General features: G+C 48.8%; 2 protein-coding genes, 1 long non-coding RNA gene and 1 other non-coding gene across 5 annotated transcripts in view; 3 read left to right on the top strand and 1 right to left on the bottom strand.

Moving 5' to 3' along the window:
• C3 (complement C3) overlaps positions 1-257 on the top strand; it is a 31900-nt gene extending 31643 nt beyond the window's left edge. For both annotated transcript variants that reach the window (XM_047705456.1, XM_047705463.1), the window contains exon 41: positions 73-257. In XM_047705456.1, the coding sequence (XP_047561412.1) occupies positions 73-214 (142 nt within the window). In that variant the 3' untranslated portion in view covers positions 215-257. The remainder of the gene's footprint in view (positions 1-72) is intronic.
• A 1964-nt stretch (positions 258-2221) lies between these two features.
• TNFSF14 (TNF superfamily member 14) lies at positions 2222-8972 on the top strand. Its single transcript, XM_047705477.1, has 4 exons — positions 2222-4852; positions 6301-6337; positions 6608-6649; positions 7289-8972. The coding sequence occupies exons 1-4, from the start codon at positions 4634-4636 to the stop codon at positions 7714-7716; spliced, it is 726 nt and encodes a 241-aa protein (XP_047561433.1). The 5' UTR covers positions 2222-4633; the 3' UTR covers positions 7717-8972.
• Positions 8973-10061: 1089 nt separating this feature from the next.
• On the top strand, positions 10062-20809 carry LOC125086268 (uncharacterized). Its single transcript, XR_007123136.1, has 4 exons — positions 10062-10231; positions 18156-18257; positions 18667-18801; positions 20503-20809. It is a non-coding gene; the product is annotated as an uncharacterized LOC125086268 (long non-coding RNA).
• On the bottom strand, positions 19471-19575 carry LOC125089750 (U6 spliceosomal RNA). The gene has a single exon (XR_007124047.1). It is a non-coding gene; the product is annotated as a U6 spliceosomal RNA (small nuclear RNA).
• Positions 20810-22700: the final 1891 nt, after the last annotated feature.

Here is a 22700-nt window from a genome sequence, read left to right on the forward strand (position 1 = left end):
CTGCCCAGGGTCGCCTCGCCCTCCCAGCTCCGCCCGGCCCTTGACCTGTCCTGCCTCCCCCTCCCCCACCAGCATCAGCTACATAATCGGCAAAGACACGTGGGTCGAGCTGTGGCCCGAGGCTGAAGAATGCCAGGACGAGGAGAATGAGAAACAGTGCCAAGAGTTGGCCAACTTCGCGGAGGACATGATCGTCTACGGCTGTCCCAACTGACCCCTCCCCGCGTCCCCACAATAAAGGCGCAGTCATATGCCGCGTGTCTCCCCGTGTGGGAAGGTCTTTGACAGGGAAAGAGGCAACTGTAATCCCCCGCTCCCTCACCAGCAACTCCCCTCGGCTCCATCCTGAAGCCGCACCCAGTTCCTGCCTGCGCTCCCCTTGCGGGGTGCCCTCCCTCCGCCCCCCTGCAGGGTGTCCTCCCTCCTCCCCAGGGAGCCTGCGCCTGCCGGCCTGGCCTGCACCTGCCACTCCCCTGCCCCTCAGCCCAGCCTTCCCACCTGCGTGCTTACCTGCCCCTGCCCCTGCCTGTACCCTCACCTGCATTCCTACCACGGATATTGTCATCTGAACCTTGACCTGCGGTCCCACCTACACCCCGGATAGTATCCACCCGGCACTCCCGCCTGGCCCACCCCCACACCTCCCACCGCAGGCTTGCCTGTATCGTTACCGACTCTCTGACCCACACGCTCCTCTAGCTTCCTTTCCACCTGCCTCCCCATCCGCTTTCTCACCTGTTCTCACCCGCAGCTCGAGGGTCAACCCCATTCACTCCCTCACCGGCTTTCTGTGTGGGGCCGCGGTGCCCAGGAGGGGGCGGTATGGGGCAGGCCGGGTGACATTTCCACGGGAGCTCAGGGTGAGTGAGCCAGGGAGCCAGCTGAGAGGGAAGGTCTGAGTCAGCGGTCAAAGGCGGAAAGTGCGGGGGCATTGTGGTCACAGCACCCCAGAGCTGTGTGAAGGGCAGCAGCCACAGGCAAATGGGTTCACTGGCTGCGGACAGGAAGTGGGGTCCTAGATGCTTCTTCTGGTTAATTGCACTGCTAGGACTCTTGAGGGTGGGACCCATTCCGGGCTCTACATCACCGGAAAAGCCCTGAGCTTTGCAGTCGCCCCTTCTCAGCACCTTTCCCCTAAGACCCCCCCAGGTCCTGTAAACCCCACCTCCTGATTCTAGGACTATGGGGGAAATAGATTCACAGCTAGCGCCCCCTCCCCTCTAGACCCTAATTGGCAGGGACCTCTGTCAAGGGGAGACTCCAAAATCCTCATCACTCACTAAGTGTCCCAGCCAACCTGCCCACCCAGCTTGATGTCTTCCTTCTCATTTCTTTGCTTGCTGATTTCCCCTTTCTTCTGCCCTGGGATTCCTTTTCTTCCTTTCTTTTAGCACATGGGGTGTTGTTTTGTTGGAGCACCTGTGGTCCCCGAGGATGGACAGGAGACAGGGTCTTTGAAACTGACATTCTAAGGACAGCATGGAGTTGATTTCAGACAGTGAGGATGTCTGAAGAGGAAAGGAGAACAGGACAGTGTGAGAACACTTGCCTATTGTGGGACCACCAGTATAGTCCTTAGATCTAATAACAGTCATTTTCTGGGTCAACCTAGCCATGTGTCAAACATGTGCCAACCTAGTCAAACACCAGTGTAAATGTTGCTAGGTAGGTATTTTTTAGATGTGATTCACACCTATAGTCAATTGACTTTCAGGCCACACTTGAAAATGTGGGTGGGCCTCATCCAATCAGTTGAAGGGCAGCAGAGGTAAAAGATAAGGTTTCCAGAGGAAGAAGGAATTCAACATAGTGGCATCGAAATTCTGCCTGAGTTTCTGACCTTTCGACTCAAAACTGTAGCATCAACTCTTAACTGAATCTTCAGCCTGCTGGCTTCTCCTGTGGATTTTGGACTCACTACACCCCAAAGTCACATGAGTCAAATTCCTAGGGTTCCTGGCTGGCTCAGTCAGTAGAGCATGCGACTGTTGATCTCAGGGTCATGAGTTCAAGCCCTATGTTGGGTGTGGAGCCTACTTCAAAACAAAACAAAACAAAATAAAACAAGAGCCAATTCCTTAAAATAAATTGTGTATGTGTGTAGAGAGATGATGATGATAGATAGAGGATAGAAAGAAGAAAGAAAAGAAAAGAAAAAGAAAGAAGGAATGAAGGAAGGAAGGAAGGAGAAAGAAAGAAAGAAAAGAAAATAGATGGGGCAGCTGGGTGGATCCAACTCTTGATTTTGGCTCAGGTCGTGATGTCAGGATCATGAGATCGAGCCGCATGTGGGGTTCCACACTCAGAGCAGAGTCGGCTTGGGATTCACTCTATGACAGCACAGACCATGGGAGGTGGTGAGATGTTGGCCGTCGGTCAGAGAGGGGACACTGGGAGCAGAATGTGGAGCAGGCAGAGGGAAACCCCCCTAGGTGGGCATCTGTGGCTTGCTATAGTGCTCTCTCCAGAGGGTTGCTCCTGGGCAGACAGAGGGAATGGCTGCATTTGGCCCGTAGGATGTAATTGGTTAACCGCTTGGGTGCTCAGTGGGAAGCCATGGCAAGATTTTAAGCAGGGGAGAGATGAAGGCTGGCATATGTGTTTAAAAAGTTGATGGAGGGGCGCCTGGGTGGTTCAGTCATTAAGAGGCTGCCTTTGGCTCAGGTCATGATCCCAGGACTCCCAGGATCGAGTCCCGCGTCTGGGCTCCCTGTTCCACGGGGAGCCTGCTTCTCCCTCTCCCACTCTCCCTGCTTGTGTTCCCTCTCTCTGTGTCAAATAAATAAATAAAAATCTTAAAAAAAAAAAAAGCCAGTGGAAGCTGTTCCATTCCAGGCTATAACTGAAAGACCTAGAACTGGTGCCCAGACAAATACGTGGGCACACGGGGTCCTGGCAGTGCTTCGCACCATAGCCAAAGGGTGGGAACAACAGAAACATCCCTCAGGGCATAAGCGGGCAAGCAAAAGGCGATATGTCCATGAGCTCGAACACTCCTCAGCCCTGAAACAGAAGGGAGCTCTGGCACACACAGCAACGTGGATGAAACTTGAAAACAGGACATCCAGTGAGAGAAGCCAGACGCAAAAGACCATACGTTGCCTGTTTCTGCTTTTATGAACTCTCTGGAATGTTCTGAACAGGTGACTCCGTAGAGCAGGAAAGCGGACTAGCGGTTGCCCGAGGCTGGGGGGGCCCAGGGGTCGGGAGTGGCCGCTTTATGGGAAGGGGCTCACCTTTCCAGGCACTGAAGACGTCTGGGAAGGAGATAGAGTCGCCTGACATTGTAAATATCCTAAATGCCATTGAGCTGCTGGCTTCAAAATGGTTAGTTTTATGTGATGTGAATTTCGCCTCCATAAAATTAAATTAAGTTAAAAATAAAATAAAATAAACAAGCTCACGCTAGGTAGAGGGCAGAGAATGAATTACGAGATGGCAAGAGGGAAAGAGAGTGACGAGCCACAAACCACAACCGGCCAGAGCCAGAATCGGCAGGTTGGGCCACTGTAACAAGACCCCTACACTGGGGGAGGCGGTGGCGGGAGGGGGCGGGGGCCTTAAACAACAGACATTTATTTCTCAGTGTTCTGGAGGCTGGGGGTCTGAGAGGCCGGTGCCAGTGTGGTTGGGCTCTGGTCAGGGCTCTCTTCCCGGCTTGCAGACCCAAAAAGAGAGCAGATCTCCCAGTAGGGCACTCATCCCATTCCAGAGGACTCCACGTTCATGACCTAGTCCCCTCCCCCAAGACCCCACCGCCAGATACTGTCACTTTCAGGATCAGGACTTCAGCAGAGGACTGGGGAAGGGAAACAAACAGTCCACAGCACTCGGGCAAGGTGGGAACAGTGGGTGTACCCACGGGGGGCTTGGGTGGAGGTCTGCCTTGGAGACTGAGTCACCGGGGCTTTGCTGAAAGGTGGGATGTGAGGGATGAGAAAAGACGGGGCTACACAGGCTAATTCAGGGTGCCCCCCAGGACAACTCCCAGACCAATAGTTCCTCCACCTGACTGTGAGTTCCCATTAAAACTTGCATGCACACACACGTGCACACACACGCACACACACGTGCACACACACACCCTATGGAAATCACTCTTGTATTTCCCGCCGCTCTTACTACCCTCTAACACACTGTAGAGTGTCTTCTTATTTACCAGGCTCGTTGTCTCTCGCCCCACTGGAGTAGGAGTCCAGAAGACCAGGGGCTTTGGTCTCTCTTATTCACGGCTGTGCCCTCCAACCTAGAACAGTGCCCAGCACACGGGAGATGATCTAGAAATATTTGGTAACAGAGTCAATGAGGCGGCCGCAGGGAAAAGCTGGGGCCTCCCCGCTCGGTCCCTACCTGAGTCACATCTTCAGATGCCCCTGGAAAGTGTGAGAGGCCACATGAGTGAGAGTGAGACGGGGCCAGCCTGGGGGTGGGGGGACAGGAAGAAGAGGAGGGCCAGTGGGGAAAGGGGAGGGGCTGAACCCCTGCTCTAAAGGCAGCCCCGGGACCCACGGGTGCCTGTCTGCAGCGTGCAAAGCCCAGGAGGCTTGGGCAATTGTGGTTTCCTCCCTGCCCTCGGGGACGCAGCCGTACTAGCCCAGCCCCCCGCGTGTCTCAGGACCTCATCTGCTCAGGCATGGAGGAGACAGTTGTGCGACCTTCGGTGTTCACGGTGGACGGGCAGACCGACATCCCATTCAGGAGGCTGGGGCACAGGCGTCGGAGATGGCCCTGCAGTGCAGCCCAGCTGGGCCTGGGCTTCCTGCTGCTGCTGCTGGCCGCCGGGTTGGCCGTCCAGGGCTGGTTCCTGCTTCAGCTGCACTGGCGCATGGGGGCTATGGTCACACCCCTGCTGGTGAGTGGGGGCCTCGGGGCTCGTGGCCGGGGGCGCGGTGCCTGTGTCACTGGGCATCTCTTTGCGTGCATGTGCAGGACAGGAGACAGGCCAAGGGCAGCCCCAGGCAGTCAGTTTGTCTCTCTGAAACTCAGTTTCCTCATCTGTAAAATGGGTGTGGTAATAAGAGTGCTCGGCTCCCAGGGAACAAAAGGGGATACTGTGTGTGTGGTGCCAGGGGCAAGTGTTCAATCCATCAAAACCGGTATTTTTAAAACTCAAGACATAAATGCATTCTGCCCATTCAGGGGTACAGCCTGTTGATCTGAGGCATTTATTTTGTGATATGATCGCTTGTGGCGGGAGCAAACCCAACTTTGGTGTGCTGTGACAATCACTTCTTCTAGTGGTGGCCTCCCCATAAAATCAGTCTCTGAGAGCAGGTTTTATGTCCTTTTTTTTTTTAGATTTTTTTTTTTTATCTGACACAGAGAGAGAGATCACATGTAGGCAGAGAGGCAGGCAGAGAGAGGGAGAAGCAGGCTCCCGGCCGAGCAGAGAGCCCAATGCGGGACTCGATCCCACGACCCTGAGATCATGACCTGAGCCAAAGGCAGAGGCTTTAACCCACTGAGGCACCCAGGCGCCCCAGGTTTTATGCTCTTAATAGAGTCCTGTGGTCTGTAACCCACGGCACTGACACTCTGACATTGCTGATTATGACCAGCCATGCCCGGGTCCCCACTGTGGGGACTGTCACCAACCTATTTGGTCTGGGTCTGTGAGAATCTCTCTGCATCAGTTTTCCCTTGGCTGCGGATCTATCTGTCTGTGTCTCCGTGTCCCACGCCACGGCCACATGACCTCGCTTTTGTGTCCTGTGTCTCCGGGTCACTTCTCCTTGTGCCTGGATCTGATGGCCACACGTGCACGTCCTTCACGTGACTCCACGTTGCCATCTGGCATCTGTCCGCATGCCCGCGTGTCCACATGCCGGCCTGTCTGTGGCTCACGCCTTGGCGCACAGACCCGCGTGGACCCATCAAACACACACCCGTGTATCTGAGTCCACGTGTCCACATGTGCCTTGTCAGTGTGTCACACAAGTGTCCAGGTCTGTGCCCTACACCCCATGTCCGTATCCACTTGTTGGCATCGATGTCCACGTGTCTTGCCATCCAGATTGATGTATCCGTCATAGGACTTACTGAATTAACCCTTACATAGTGCTTCCTATGTGCTGGGCGCTGGCCCACGCTTTCCACCCGTGAAGTCACTGAATCCTAGAGAGGTACCATCCCTATGTCTATTTACAGAGGGGAAACTGAGGCTGCCGGGTGGGGTGGGGCTGTGCACGTGGCCCTGGGTGGTGTCTGCACCCGTGGTCTGTGTGTGTCTCACAGTCATGAGTCAGGATGCCAGTGCGTGGGCCCCTCAGGCCCTTACCCTGGGCTCCTCTGCCTTTTCAGGACGGAGATGCGGAATCCTGGAAGCAGGTGATGCAAGGTGAGTCAGGGTCCCGGGCCCCAGGGAGGGCGGGCAGGCTGGTTCCCACGCTGTCCCCGCCCCCTCAGCCCATTGCCCAATGTGATTTCCACAACTGGTCAGTCAGAGCCCAGCAGGTGCCCCTCCTCCAGGCCCGAGAAGCAGAAGTCTGGGCCACTCCGGAAAGGGTGGGGTTGACACCAAGAGGTAGACTCCATGACCCCTGGGGGGGGGCAGCTGTCACTCCCATTCCACTATAGTCACCGCTCACCTCTCACCCTCTCTCTCCAGAGCGGAGGTCCTATCAGACCAACCCAGCCGCACACCTTACAGGTGAGGGGGACCCGGGGTGCTGGCATGGGGAGGGGGGCAGGGTGTCCTGGGGAGACCAGATAGACGGCCAACATGTCTGAGCACTCATCCATCCACATGTGCCATCACTCTTCGTTCCCAGCATAGTCCAGACCACAGGCACCGCCCGTGAACTTCTCTTATTTAAGGAATAAGCCCCTTATCCGGGGCTCACGGTGTCACCCGTGCTGTAACACCCTCTGGCCATGTTCACTCACTGCACCCTGAGGAGGCGCGGCTCATAGCTCCCACTCCCTGAGCAAGAGACTGAAGGACATGGAGATGAGGAGCCTCCTGGACCAGGCTGTGTTCCGTCCATTCCCTCCCTTCGTTCTGACACTCCCAAGTGTTCATGCTTTTGGCCAGTCACTTAATTGCACCATGCCTCAGTTTCCCCACCTGTGGGGGAGGGGCACAAAACAACTTAGGACAGAAAAAAAGCAAATGACTTGACCTCTGGGTACCTCCATTTCCCCCCCCCCTGCAAAGTGAGGGTAAAGATGAGCTGATACCTCTAAAGTTCTCAAACAGCCTAAAATGGGGGGTTGGGGGGTAGGTCATCAGGCTCTCTCACCCAGAGACCGGCACGTGCTGACCGGCCCCCTCTCTCTCCATCCCCAGGAGCCAATTCCAGCCTGACGGGCAGCGGGGGCCCGCTGCTCTGGGAGACGAAGCTGGGCTTGGCCTTCTTGAGGGGCCTCGGCTACCGCGAGGGCTCCCTGGTCATCGCCCGGGCCGGCTACTACTACGTCTACTCCAAAGTGCAGCTGGGAGGCGTGGGCTGCCCGCCGGGGCTGAGCGGCAGCCTGCCCATCACCCACGGCCTCTACAAGCGCACACCCCGCTACCCCGAGGAGCTGGAGCTGCTGGTCAGCCGGCGGTCCCCCTGCGCGCGGGGAGCCAACTCCCGCGTGTGGTGGGACAGCAGCTTCCTGGGGGGCGTGGTGCACCTGGACGCCGGTGAGGAGGTGGTGGTCCGCGTGCCCGAGGAGCGCCTGGTCCGACTCCGCGACGGCACCCGCTCCTACTTCGGGGCTTTCATGGTGTGAAGGAAGGAGTGACCGCAGATCACGGGGGTTGGGCAGGCAGCGGGACCTCAGAGGTGCTTTGGGGAGCCCCAAACTCAGCAAGCAAAGGGCTCGGCGGGCACCTCCAGGGGCCGAGGACCCAGCCACGCCGAAGGCTGAAGACCCAGCGGGCACCAAAGGAAACCCTGTGGACCCTGCCACGGGCTGTCCTGAAGACAAAGACCCGCGGACTCGGGGGTCTGGAGGCCCCCAGTGGGGGATAGCTAATCTGCCTGATATTCAGGAAGAAAGGGCGAGGGGTGGGTATTTATGATTTTGATTCAGAGAAGAGTGGGACTTGGGGGTCCGGGGACTTGGCTGAAGACAGGAAGCCTCACTCTCATGAGCGTGGGCAGCTGGGGGGAGAGAGTCATCATCAAGACTCCTCCGTGTGGACAGCCCAGCCCAGGCCCACCCACGGCCACAGTCACATATTCAAGTTCCGCCGGCAGCCGCCTGGCCCCCCCTTCTTCTGGCCGTGTGAGGTTATTCTCAGAGACTCTGCACAGCCCGTGTGCCGCATGCCGGTAATTGTGTGACAACCGGCTCTCCCGGGAGGGAAGAGACTTTGTAGTATCTGCAATTTCCTTGGTGTCGTTACTCCCATGGCGGCTGGTTTCCTGCTACCAAGGCATCACCTGTGGGCCAGCTCCTGGCTCTGTCGCATTCCTGTCCCACTAGGACGTGCCGTGGTGTTTCAGCACCCAGGTCAGGGCCTGGCCCCTGGAAGGCACCTGGAAAACGCTTGCACAGAGGAAGCCCTGAGGGTGGAAACGAAGGAAGGAAGAAGGAAGGAAGCGGGGGAGGGCCTTGGAGGGAGCGAGAATGCAGACACACCTAGGGTGTCACAGAGAATCACACAGCCCCACAATTGCTTTAACAACTGCACTCATACACACAAAGCATCGTATTCTCGCACAACTACACACCCGTCATAGCGTCACAAATAGTCACAGACATTATGTGAGAACCACATATGAACAGTCATACCCAAGTCATCATCACAACCACAGTCACCCACAGGGGCCGTACAGTCACATCAAGTGTGACACATGGGATGCCATGATCATCACACTGGACTTCCTCGTGCTGTGTCATGGTCACACACATCACACACACAACATCACACACACATGCATGCAGCCTAAGGTTTCTCCCACCCAAGACGGATACATCCTGGGATGAGGACCAGACTCTGTCTGAAACCCTGGGCTCCCTGACCACGGGTCTTGGAAATAAATAGTAAATGTTGCACCTGGGTCTGTCTATTCTCAGGGAAAGGGTGGCTCGCAGAGGCACAGGGGTAGATGCAATCACCCGTGGAAGTCACTTTACAACTTTACAGATCAGAAAACTGAACCCAGTTGGCCCAACTCCATGTAGGAAGCTCAGAGGCGGGGAGGGGGGGGAACGGCAGGGGGGGCGGGAGGGAGTCCAGAGATGTCATGCCCAGGTCTGCCTCCCCCTCGAGTCTCCCATTCCTGAGCAAGTGGAGGCTCCCTCCTGCCAGACACCCCTATGGCAGACATCCGGGACAGAGTGGTGGTCTAGCCAGGCAGCTGGAATCTTGGAGCAAGTGGGAGCATGGGGGGATTATGGGGGGAGGGACAGATAATGAGACACATACAAATCAGATGGTCTGTATAAATGAGCAGGTATCCTGGTGTGGCCAAAGGGAGGGGCTGGTGCCCAGGACCCAAAGATAAGGGCTCAGCGGCCAGAAGTGGATGGATTATTGTTATTATTGTCGATACTGTTGTCATGTTGCCCGGCACGGGGGGAAGGAAACACGCTTTGCAATCAGGTGGTCCTGCTTTCCAATTTCCCTCTGCCACTTGCTGCTGTGTGACCTCAAGCAAGTCCCATCACTTGTTGGTGCCTCTGTTTCCTCATCTGTAGAATGGGAGGTGATGCCAGTCCTCACCCCTAGGTCTGTTGTAAAGATGACATCAGATCAGGCATGGAAAAAAACATTTGTTACGGTGCTTGGTACACAGTAAGAGCTCCCTAAGTGCTCGAGTGACATAAGTGATTTAGAAATATTAAGAACAGCATTTGTCAGGCACTTTCTCTATGCCAGGCATCTTGTGTGAGTCAGAACCTTATATACACACCTGGGCAGGAAGTGTTGTTACCCACAGGTTCCAGACCTAGAGAGAGAGAGAAGCTGGTCTCCTTCTCCACTCCCAACAAAGGCACACAGTTTCATGCCTCTCTGCCCTTGAGGATTGGTGGGAGGTGGGGCAGCCCCAAATGCCCAACCCCAGCCCCAGCCCCAGCCCCTAATAGAGTTTCCTTTACTCTTGTCACTATTTTTCTATTTCCGTGGCTTTGATGCGACCGAGGTGGGGGGACGGCATATTTACAAAGCTGCCGGCAGCCACCAACTTCCGCCTGGGGATGGAACCTCTCGCTAAGTTTAGCCTCCAAAGATCATTCCTGGGAGGGGCCTCCCAGCCCTGAGGTGGAGGAGCCAGTGGAAGAAGACAGAGGGTGGGTAAGAGGATGGGTAGGAGGGAGACGGAAAGAGAGGGAGGGGAGGGAAAGAAGGAGGGAGGAGGCACAGAGAGCCCTGGAGGTATAGAGGCAGGTGCAGTAGGAGATCTAGAACCCAGCTTGATTTCAGATAGAGCATGGGGCGGGAAGCCCCCAGCCCAGGCCACTGACCTACTTCACAACTTCTGAGAAGTTTATCTGCTTGATTTCCGCTTTCACATCCCGTGCTCCGACACTGGTTCAAATATCACCTTCCCCCACAATTAGCTCTTCCTCGAGACCTGAGGTCTGCATCCCTGCCCTCCCCCAGCCCCTGCTCTCCCTTCATCTCCTGCCAAAACCCAGAGGTGGTAGAAGTAAAAATAATGATGATAAGTCATTGATGAATCTCATATTATAATGCTATATCCCTCCCACTAAATACCACTGTGTTCCAACACTGGGATGCATTGTCTCAGAGAAAACGAGAACGGGACTTTCGGGGAAGCCAGGCCACCAGGGTTCAAATCCCCACTCTGCCACTTCCCAGCTGGCTGATCTCAAGATCCATGCTTGGCCTCTCTGGGCCTCAGTTTCCTCATCTACCTTGGTTATCGTGAGGTGAAATGACTTGAATGTTTAAGTAGTTTTCCAGAGCTTGGCCCACAGTGAGTTCTTCAATCCTAGTAGATATTCTTTTTGTAAGCAAAACTGTAATCCTGTGCACATTTAAAGTTCAGATTCTTCTCGATGATTATATCCACAACCCACATCTAGTCACTATGTCTGTTTTTGTTGTTGTTGTTTCTTAAGACTTTATTTATTTATGTATTTATTTGTCAGAGAGAAAGAGAGAGAGAGTACAAGCAGGCAGAGGCAGAGAGAGAAGCAGGCTCCCTGCCCAATGTGGGGCTTTAACTCATGACCCTGAGATCAAGAGTTGGTTGCTCTACAGACTGAACCATCCAGGAGCCCCCAAAGTGAGTTTTTAATATGGAAAATTAGTAGCCAATATTTAAACATTACAAAATTTTACTTGTGGACAAACCCAAATTTATGGATTTTCTTGGAAGTTTGGAAGGAGTGAACAACAACCCAGGCATGGGCTCACCAGCTCAGCCCCAGTCTCCACTACACCCCGTTGTCTTCCACACAAGAGTCTGAATGTCAGTTCCCTTTCAGCATTGTGTTTCTGTGGTTGTTTCTCTTAAAGTAATGAGATCACTAATTATAGGTCATACTTCTGATGTACTTACCGTGTGCCAGACACTGTGCTAAGTGCATTAATTCACAATAACTCATTTAATTCTCATGGTGACTGAGGGAGGTAGTTTAGTAACTTATGGGTGGGGAATTCTAGGCACAGAGAGGTGAAGTCACTTTTCTGTCAGAGGTGAGAAAATAAATGAGTTTCAGGAAGAATAAGAGATCATAGTTGTATTCATTTCCTGCTGCCACTTAAAATGATAGTCATTTGGGGCGCCTGAGTGGCTCGGTGTGTTAAAGCCTCTGCTTTCGGCTCAGGTCATGATCTCAGGGTCCTGGGATCCAACCCCGCATCCGACTCTCTGCTCAGCGGGGAACCTGCTTCCTCCTCTCTCTCTGCCTGCCTCTCTGCCTACTCGTGATCTCCGTCTGTCAAATAAATAAATAAAATCTTTTTTTAAAATGATAGCCATTTATTACCTTAAAGATCTAGAAGTCAGGAGTCAGGAAAGAGTCTTACGGAACTAAAATCAACGTGTCAGTAAGACTTCCTTCTTTCTGGAAGAAAGGTTTGCCTCAAACCTTTTAATCAGAGTCGCCTTTATGGGAGACCAAAAACTATGACACACGTGTGGCATACATAAATCGCAATCTGCAAAGAGTGCAAATAATTTAACTTCTTTTTTATTCTTAATGTGACTTACTTTGTGCAAAGATCCCTTTGCACTAGGATGCTAAGAACTCTCAGTCAGTTGGAAACCATTCCTGCCCACGTGCTCCTTTCCCAAGACTACCAAAATTCCAGGCAGCTTGTGCAGTGTCCTGGCATTCAGGGTAAGGGAGGGATCCGTTTGATTCTCAACCCACGTGTCCACACAGGTGCCCACCGCCAGTCTGCTTCTGAGCCATCAGTCCCCCACTTTTATACTTGTAACCTTCAAGGCTGCTGCATTCTCTGCTGCTCCTAAGCCTTGCTCGCAAGGCTGATTTTCAGCCAGCATGAGGCACCGGAAGTTCTTTGAAGCTGTCTGTGGCATCAACTGCCCAGAGACACCATCAAGTCATTTCCTTTTTGGGGACCTGCAGCCTCTCTGGGCTCCGTAACCAAGAGCAGGACCCAAGCCTTTTCGGGTTTGGAAGGCCCCTAGAATATCTCTGGGGAACTTTCCCTATTCCAGGTCTGTGTGTTTCAAAAAATCAGGGCATGGGAACTTTCTCCCTTTATGGGTGCTGAAGTGTGTCCCCCAACGTTCTTATATTGAACTCTTATACCCAGTACTTCAGAACGTGATTTCACTTGGAAATAAAGTCTTTAAAGAGAAAACTAAGGTAAAGTAAAGGCTGTTTTTTTTTTTTTTCAAGTAAACTCTATGCCCAACATGGGGCTTATTGGGCTCAAACTCACGACCCTGAGATCAAGAGTTGCATGCTCTCCTGAGTCAGCCAAGTGCCCCTCCTGTAAAATAAGGATATTAGAGTAGGTGTTAACCCAATAGGATGTGTGTCCTTATAAGAAGAGGAGATTAACACGCAGAGGGATGGCCACGTGAGGATGTAGGGAGACAGCAGTCATCTACAAGCCAAGGAGAGAAGCTTCAGGAGTCCTGCTGACACCTCGATCTTGGACTTTCAACCTCCAGAACTGAGAGAAAACGACATTTCTTTTTTTTTTTTTTCTATAGAGATCACAAGCAGGCAGAAAGGCAGGCAGAGAGAGAGAGAGAGAGAGAGAGAGAGAGAGAGAGGAGGAAGCAGGCTCGCCGCTGAGCAGAGAGCCCGACGCGGGGCTCGATCCCAGGACCGTGAGACCATGACCTGAGCCGAAGGCAGAGGCTTTAACCCACTGAGCCACCCAGGTGCCCCGAAAAAGACATTTCTTTTTTTTTTTTTTAAGATTTTATTTATTTATTTGACAGAGAGATCACAAGTAGACAGAGAGGCAGGCAGAGAGAGAGAGAGAGAGAGGGAAGCAGGCTCCCCGCCAAGCAGAGAGCCCGATGCGGGGCTCGATCCCAGGACCCTTAGATCATGACCTGAGCCGAAGGCAGCGGCTTAACCCACTGAGCCACCCAGGCGCCCCCGAAAAAGACATTTCTGATGTTAAAGCTACTCAGTCTGCTATGGCAGCCCCAGCATAGCCATGCACCCCCTCTCAGCCTTCCACCAGCCCTGGGGAAAACAGGTGGCCTCCAGAAGCTGGAAAAGACAAAGGAACAGATTCACCCCTAGAACCTCCAGAAGGAATGCAGACCTGCTGATATTTTGATGTTAGCCCAGAACTGTAAGCTTGTAGACTTGCGTTGTTTTAAGCCTCTGCGTTTGTAGCAATGTGTTACAGTAGCAAAAGTTAAGCTGGCCCCGCTGGGACCTGGGAGGTACTCCAGGGCATCCAGGACAGTCCGTCCCTATGCCCCTATGCCACTTGGGTCCATGTACTTTGCAGAGAGGTTGAGAGGTTCACCATGCGTGGAGGCAGCCACTGCAAGAGTTTTGCTGGTCTCTCTCCATCCGAAAGTGGACTCATCCACTGCTGTCTCTGAATCTAGCAGCTCCAACTGTTCATCATCTCCCTCCCCAACTACTCCTTCTGGATCCCCTTCTCCCCTCAGCCAGTGCTTCTGTTCATCTAGGTGGCTTGCCTGGGGAGGTGACCTAGTTCCTCATGCCTGAGGGGTCAGAGATCCCGCTCACCATGCCTTTACACCTTCAAGAGGGGCACTAACTTCTGCCCTTGCATTGTGAGGCAACACTGCATTCAATTTACTACCTTGATTGGCAAAGAGTGTGGAGGGGAGTAATTTTGGAGGCTTCCACTTGACCTTATCCACAGAAAAAGCTTTCAACCCCTGATCTGCTCAGTGATTTCCAAGGGCCAAGTGCTAGACATGTGTCAACCCTCTAAACTCTTATCATCACTCTGTGGTGTCAATGTTATTACCGTCCCCTGACTACAGAAGAGGAAACTGAGGCATGGGGAGGTGAACCAACTGGCCCAAAGTCCTTCATCTGGGAAGTTATGGAGACTCCTAATCCTAGAGCCTTTGTCTAAGCCACTTTCCTAAATCTACCCCGTGGTACACCACAGTATGCATAGACCCCATTTCATTACCCACTCCCCTATCTATGGACACATAGGTTGTTTCGTAGTAGTACACAAAATGATGTCATGAATATCCTTATCATGGCTTTTTGTGCAGGTGGTCCCCCTCTTACAGGTCCCGGGTGCCCTCACGCGAGAGCCCCAGAAGGGTTCTGAGCCTGTGTGTGTGGACCTCCATCCTAGAACCTCAAGTCCAAGACTTCCGTCTGGCATCCCTGCCTCCCCCAACCCTTCTCTTCCGTGCTCCACCCTGCCTCCCACTTCTCAGACCGTCTCACCAACACCTGACCCTGAGGACTGACTTGACCCGCTCCTACGGGGCTCCCGCGTGTTCCCCTCGTCATTTCCCTTTACCTGACTGAGCCTGTTTCCCCAGCTATACAACATGGGAAATCACTTCAAAGATTCCATGCATGGAGGGATAATAGTTCTGAAATAGTAATTTAAGATCTTTTTCCTTTCCTTCTTCTGATCTAAATCTTTACTTCATCAGTTACTGGTGAGTGACCTTAAGCAGGTGGCTTAAACCTCTCACTCTCTCTTAGTCTCTTTGTTTGTACAGTAGGGATAATAATGTCTCCACTACCTCATGATGCAACCCCCACCCACTCCTTGAGCACAGTGAAGACATGTCAAGTGCTTAGTTGAGTGGTTTGTGGTACATACCAGGTGTTCAATAAATATTGGCCCTTGTTGTTGATATTAGTACAGCTGGCCCTTGAACAAGCTGGGGTTTAGGGGTACTGACCCTCCCCAACCCAGCCAAAGATCCACGCATAACTTTTGACTCCCCAAAAACTTAACTATGACTAACCTACTCTCACTGGGAGACTTCCTGAGAACATAAAAAAATTGATCAACACATATTTTCTGTGTTCTATGTATTACACACTGTGTTCTTACGGGAAAGTAAGCTAGAGAAAAGGAAATGCTATTAAGAAAATCATAAGGAAGAGAAAACACATGTACAGCCCTGGCCTGTATTTATCAATACCGTAAATTTAGATAATCTCTTTACAAGACTGATCGTCTATCAGAAAATCCATCAATGTTATTTTATATGATAAAAAAAAAAACCACTGCAGATGTGGTACATATTACTAACACTAGACACCAGAAGTGAAAAGATAATATGAAAAAGAAATTCCTGTTCCTTTAAAAGGTCATGATTCATGCATTAGTAACAAAGACGCCTCGGTATGATTGTTTTGTGGTGGCTCCTATAACCCAAACCACTGCTTCACTGTGGTCTAGCCTATACACTAGTGAATGAATTGTTACAAGGTTTTAATGACAGACAGTATTACTCTCATGTTCATGATACAGTATCTGAGACATTATTGCATTAAAAAAAAAAACACCTGTGATGATGGGCTGACTTGGGATTCCTTCAATTCTTTAAAAGCAAAGTTATAAAACAGTAAGAAAAACAATACACTGGTAATTTTATATTAAGCATCACTCACCTTATGCCTATATAAGGATACACTGTGAATGGCATACGTGTGTGGTCTGTGTTCATGTGCATAAATTTTGATAGATGTTAACTTTTTATAACAGAGTTGTGTACATTTTATGGTAGCAAATGATAAAATAGACCAGAATCTGCATATATTCTATGCATTCCCGACAGACCTAACTTCTTCCTAGCTTGTCAATATTTCTAGGCTACACAGTTCATCTGCATGTTTTTTCGGATTGCCACAAATCTCCAAAAATGCATCCAATATATGTATTGAAAAAAGAATGCATTGTAAGTGGACTCGCACAGCCCAAACCCATGTTGTTCAAGCTGATTGCTTCTCCTGCCCCTTTCCCTACTCAAGGAGTAGTTGGTTTTGCATGTCCTTTCCATAAGCTTGGGGCTTCCCATGCCTCTTTATTACTCCTTGGTGGCAAAATCCCCACACTTATCCCAGAAATCTACAAGATTTTTTCATGATTGGTTTTTAAAAAAAAATGGAGGGAGAAAGAAGGGAAGGAAGGATGGAGGGTGGAGAAAGAAAGGGATAGAGATTCTCTAAGCATCTTTAATTGTGGTAAAATATACACAACATAAAACTTACACATCTAAACTGTTTTTTAAGTGGGTAGTTCACTCACATTAGGCACATTCCCGTTGTGCAACCATCCCCAACATCCACCTCCAAAAATTTTCCAGACTGAGACTCCGTCCCCATGAAACAATGACTCCCCACCTCCGGCAACTCCATTCTGTTTTCTGTCTCTATGAATGCAACCCCTCTAAATATTTCATTTGAGTGAAGTCATACAGTAGTTGACCTTCCTGTGACTGACTTATGTCACTGAGAGTAATATCCTCAAAGTTCATCCACGCTCTAGCAGGTGTCAGGATTCCCTTCCATTTTAAGGCTGAAAAATATTCCATTGTGTGGATGGACCACGTTTTGTTTATCCATTCATCGTTGATAGACACTTGGGTTGCTTCCACTTTGTAGCCATTGGGAATAACCCTGCTATGAACATGCATGTGCAGATATCTGAGTCCCTGCTTTCTATTCGTTTGGGTAGATACCCAGAAATGGAATTTCTGGATTAAATGGTAATTCTATTTTTACTTTCTTGAGGAGTCACCATACCGGTTTGTTTGACTACACCATTCTACATTCCTACCAGCTCCCTAAGCGTTTTTTACTGTGTGTTTTGCAGTGGCTGAATACATGTTCCATATATGTGAGCATGAGATCAAGCTTGTTCGTGTACTATCCAAATCCACGTTCTTACCTTTTGTCTGCTTGAGTGACCAGCGGCCACAAGGGGTGTTTTTAAAATCTTCCACTTCAGTGGTGTAATACCCAATACAAGATATTTTACATTCTTCCTCCTTTTTTTTTTTTTTCCTTCTGGGTCTTCAATTTTTGCGGAGCATTTTACTCTAGCAACACATCTCAGTTCATCCTATCTACATGGTGGAGGAGTTCTGTCAATTTTTGCTTTGTTTATTTCGAGACCATTTTTAAGAGCATGCACATTAAAACTGTTATATTTTCACGGTTATATCTAGTAATGCTATTTCGATTAAACTTTGTGCTATCTGTCATTAGTAGTGATAAAACAACTTTCTTTCTGGCTATTTACATCCTTTAATTAGCAACGTGTTACATCTTGTATGTTTAAATGTAAACAACATGTTTCTGGATTTTAAGTTTTCTTTTTTTTTTTTTTAAGATTTATTTATTTATTTATTTATTTGACAGACAGAGATCACAAGTAGGCAGAGAGGCAGGCAGAGAGAGAGGAAGGGAAGCAAACTCCCCGCTGAGCAGAGAGCCCGATGCGGGGCTCGATGTGGGGCTCGATGTGGGGCTCGTTCCCAGGACCTTGGGATCATGACCTGAGCTGACTGAGCCACCCAGGCGCCCCGATTTTAAGTTTTTTTATCTAGCCTGACAATATTTGTCTTTTAATTTGAGTATTTAGAACGATGCTGTCCAACATAAATGAAATGTGAACCATCTCTGTAATTTAAGCCTTTTCTAGCTGCCACAATTAAGAGCTCAAAAATTGGTGAATTTTAATAATATATGTTATTTAGCAATGTATCCAGAATGTTAATCATTTCAAGGTGCAATCCGCATAAAATTATTAGTAAGATGCTTTACACTTTTTTTCATTCTAGGTCTCCAAATTCTGCAGTGCATTTCCCACTGATACTGGATGGATCTCAGCCTAGACAGCCCACCTTCCCAGTGCTCCACGTGCCTGGCCACTCCTCTCTCAGGTGGTGGAGATTTAGATCATCCGCATTAATTCCAACAATGCAAATTATCAGTTTAGATTTATTTTGTAATTTCTAATTGTCCCTCCTTTAAAAAAAAAGATTTTATTTATTTATTTGAGAGAGAGAGAGGGCACACACGAGGGTGTGGAGGGGCAGAGGCAGAGGGAGAAGCAGGCACCCTCTGAGCAGGGAGCCTGACCTGGGGTTCAGTCCCAGGACGCTGGGATCACGACCTGAGTGGAAGGCAGATGCTTAACAGACTAAGCCACCCAGGTTCCCCTGTCCCTCCTTTTCTATATTTCTTTTACTCCTTGCCTTATCTCGGATTTTTTTTCCTCATTCCAGTTTTTCCTTCTACTTATTTCAGAAATGACATATTCTGTTCTTATTCTTTTGTCCATTTCCGTAGGCATCTACCTTCCTGTGTAGTTTCAACCTGTCGGAGTCTAAAAGTTCTTCCGCGATTCACCTCCAGAAGCCTCCTGACAGTTCTGCCTGTATCCACTCTCGCCCCCTCCAGGCTATTGCGAGAACAGCAGTCAATGTGAGATTTTTTTTTTTTTTTTGTAATTTTTTTTTTTTTTTAATGTGTAATGTTTATTTAAAATCACAGATAATCTGGGGCGCCTGGGTGGCTCAGTGGGTTAAAGCCTCTGCCTTTGTCTCGGGTCATGATCCCAGGGTCCTGGTGATGGAGCCCAAGCATCGGGCTCCCGGCTCAGTGGGGAGCCTGCTTCCTCCTCTCTCTCTGCCTGCCTCTCTACTTGTAACCTCTGTCTGTAAAATAAGTTAAAAAAAAATTTTTTTTTAAATCTTAAAAAAAATAATAAAATCACAGATAATCTCATGTAAAGACTTTTTTTGACCAAACACATTTTTAGGATAAAAATATCTTTTTTTTATTCTTCAAACAATGGAAATTGCCCACCAAAAGGAACAAAACCAACTCAAGTAGGACGAGAAGCTAACAAAAACTAACAAAGAATTGTGAGTTCACTTTATCTTCGTGGTTTTAAAAAACCCTACGTTTGCTTTTTTCTCTGAGATATGACTGAGATACAAAAATGCCGTATACATTTACTATTACATATTGATGAGCTTAAAGATAAGTAAACACTCACAGAACCATCACCACAATTTCAAAAGCTTAACCATCCCTTCTAAAAGTTTCCTCTTTTCTTCTTTATTTGTGTGTGATAAGAATTTTTTTTTTTTTAACATGGAACACTTCACGAATTTCAGTGTCATCCTTGTTCAGCGGCCATGCTAATCTTCCCTGTATTGTTACAGTTTTAATATACGGTCTGCCCAAGTAAGCATGATAAGAATAGTTACTAGAAGAGCTATCCTCTTCAAAAAGATTTTGGGGACACCTGGATGGCTCGGTCAGTTAAACAAACTGTTGAGTTTCAGTTAAACAAACTGAAACTCACATTTTCGGCTCAGGGCATGATCTCAGCAGGGTGCACTCGAGCCCCACGTGGAGCTCTGAGCTCCGTTTGGCCTGTGCTAAAGATTTTCTCTCCCTCAGGGGCTCCTGGGTGGCTCAGTGGGTTAAAGCCTCTGCCTTTGGCTTAGGTCATGATCCCAGAGTTCTGGGTTCGAACCCTGCATCCCGCTCTCTGCTCAGCAGGGAGCCTACTTTTGCCCCCAACCCACCTCCCCGCCTACCTCTCTGCCTGCTTGTGATCTCTCTCAAATAAATAAATAAAATCTTTAAAAAAAAATTTTCTCTCCCTCTGCCCTCCTTGTGCTTCCCCCCCTCAAATAACTAACTAAATAAAATCTTTAAAAATGTTTTTAAGTATACAATACAGTATTGTTAACTATATGCAGTATGCTTTATGGTAGGTCTCTAGGATTTACCCGTCCTCCATAACGGAAACCCATTAAACACCAACTCCCCATCCCTCCCCCCACCAGCCCCTGGCGTAATCATTGCACTTGTTCTCTCTATACATTTGGCTACCAGGTCCCTCGTATAAATGGAATCATCTTTGTCCTTTTGTGTCTGCCTTATTTCATGTGATCAGTGGTTTACTTACGGCTGAACAATTTTCCATTGTACGTGTACACCACATGTCCTTTATGCATTCACCCACCATGCCTTTGCTTCTGTAAATAACGCGTCAACAAACGAAGAAGTGTAGGTATCTCTTGGAGATGCTGATTTCAATTACCTGGGCCCTTCCTCCCAGACGCAGGATTGCTGGATGGTAAGGTGGTTCCATTTTCAATGTTCCAGGAGCCTCCACCCTGCTCGCCATGACGAGGCCCCGTCTGGCATGCCCACCCCCAGGAGTGAACAAGTTTCCAGTTTCTCCACATCTTCAATGGTACCTGCTATCTTCTGTCTGGGATTTCGTGTTGGATGGGCCGTAGCCATCGTAACCCTGTGGGATGATAGCTCGCTGTGATTTTGATTTGCATTTCCCCGATGATTCATCGCATCTTTTCTTTGTGCCCGTGGGCCTTTTTATCTTTACTGAGTGCTCGCTAATATTTTACTAAAACTTGCATGAGTTTACAAATAAAATTGGTGCATTGTTGTGGCTTTTAGTGACCCTATGTGTACATTTGTGCTTAATACTTGTATTTGTGTGGGATGCCCTATGTGCAGAATTGGGTGACTTTTCTAAGAGAGATATTGGGGGCGGGGTGGGGTTGGTTACCTTTTTTTTTTTTTTTTTAGCCTAACTTGGGGGTGGGGGAAAACCTATTTTTACAGTATTTTTGTTTTTCTATTAACATTTCCTTTAAGCCTTGAATTTTTACTAAATTTCCTCCTGACTTAAAAATCTTGTTTCTAATCTGAGAATTTGAAATCTCTGTACTTAAAGTCACAGCAATTTTTTCCAAAGAGTTCAAACCAATTTAATACCAGTACATGGTAAACATTTGCAGCCATTTCAAGAAGCTGGTCGCCTTTTATATATCATTAACTGGTATCATTAAACACTTTGAGAAGTGACTATAAAAAGTATAGGGTTTTTTGTAATAACAGTAAACTTTCAAATAAATTAATTTTTAATTTAAAAAGAAAAAAATAAAAATAAAAGGGACGCCTGGGTGGCTCAGTGGGTTAAACATCTGCCTTCAGCTCAGGTCACGATTCCAGGGTCCTGGGATCGAGTTCTGCATTGGGCTCCTTGTTCAGCAGGAAGACTGCTTCTCCCTCTGCCTGCCTCTCCCCCTGCTTGTCCTCTCTCTCGTGCACGCCCTCTCTCAAATAAAGAAAGTCTTTTTAAAAAAATCTATCTAGGAGTGGATTTTCCTATGCTCAACTTTATTAAATGATAACCAATTTTCCAAACCAGTCGGCACTCTAACACCTCTACCTGCCAAGTGTGAGAGTTTACATTGCTTCATATCACACCAACCAACCCAGTGTTGTCGGCCTTCTATTTTAGGTGTTCTGTAATGGGATTCCCTTGTAGTTTTGTCGTTTTTTCAGAGATTTTATTTTTAAGTAATCTCAACACCCAAAATGAGACTCGAACTCACAACCACAAGATCAAGAGTTGCACATTCCATGGACTGAGCCAGCCAGGCACCCCATCCCCTTGTAGTTTTAAATTGCATTTTCCTGATGGTTAATATGGTTAAGCACCCCTTCATGCTTATTGTCCATTTATATATTGTTTTATGTGAAGTCTTTTTTTAATCTTTTTTAAAGATTTTATTTATTTATTTGACAGAGAGAGAGATCACAAGTAGGCAGAGAGGCAGGCAGAGGGGGAGGGGGAAGCAGGCTCCGTGCTGAGCAGAGAGCCCAATGCGGGGCTCGATCCCAGGACCCTAAGATCATGACCTGAGCCAAAGGCAGAGGCTTAACCCACTGAGCCACCCAGGTGCCCCTTATGTGAAGTCTTAAAACCCTTTTTTAAACGGGTTGTCTTTTTTTAAGATGTTATTTATTTGGGAGAGAGAGAGAGAGTGTGTGTGTGTGTGTGTGTGTGTGTGTGTGTGTGTGTGAATAAGCGGGGGGGGGGGGGGGGGGGGAGGGGCAGAGGGAGAGGGAGAGAGAGAAGTGCAGGGCTCCTTCCCAGGACCCTGGGATCATGACCTGAGCCACCCAGGCATCCTTTTTCTTTTTGACTTATAAGAATTCTTTATACAATCTGGAAGTGAGCCCTTTTGTCAATTACATTTTTTTTTTTTTTTTGGCAAATTTTCCTTCTCACTCTGTGGATTACCTTTTCATTCTCTGAACTGATATCTTTTGAAAAACAGAAGATCTTACTTTTCATATACTATGAGAATAATGTTTAATTTAATAATAAATTTAATATCTTCCTTTACATAGATAATATTTTTGTGTTCTGTTTTTAAAAATATTTGCATGCCCTCTCATAAATTAATATTCTCCTATAAGAATAGAAATCTCCTCTTTCTTTAAACTTTATTGATTTTCCTTTCATTTTTATGTTTATAATCTCCCAG

This window comes from Lutra lutra, chromosome 1 (genome assembly GCF_902655055.1).
Source record: "Lutra lutra chromosome 1, mLutLut1.2, whole genome shotgun sequence".
Classification (NCBI taxonomy): Eukaryota; Metazoa; Chordata; class Mammalia; order Carnivora; family Mustelidae; genus Lutra; species Lutra lutra.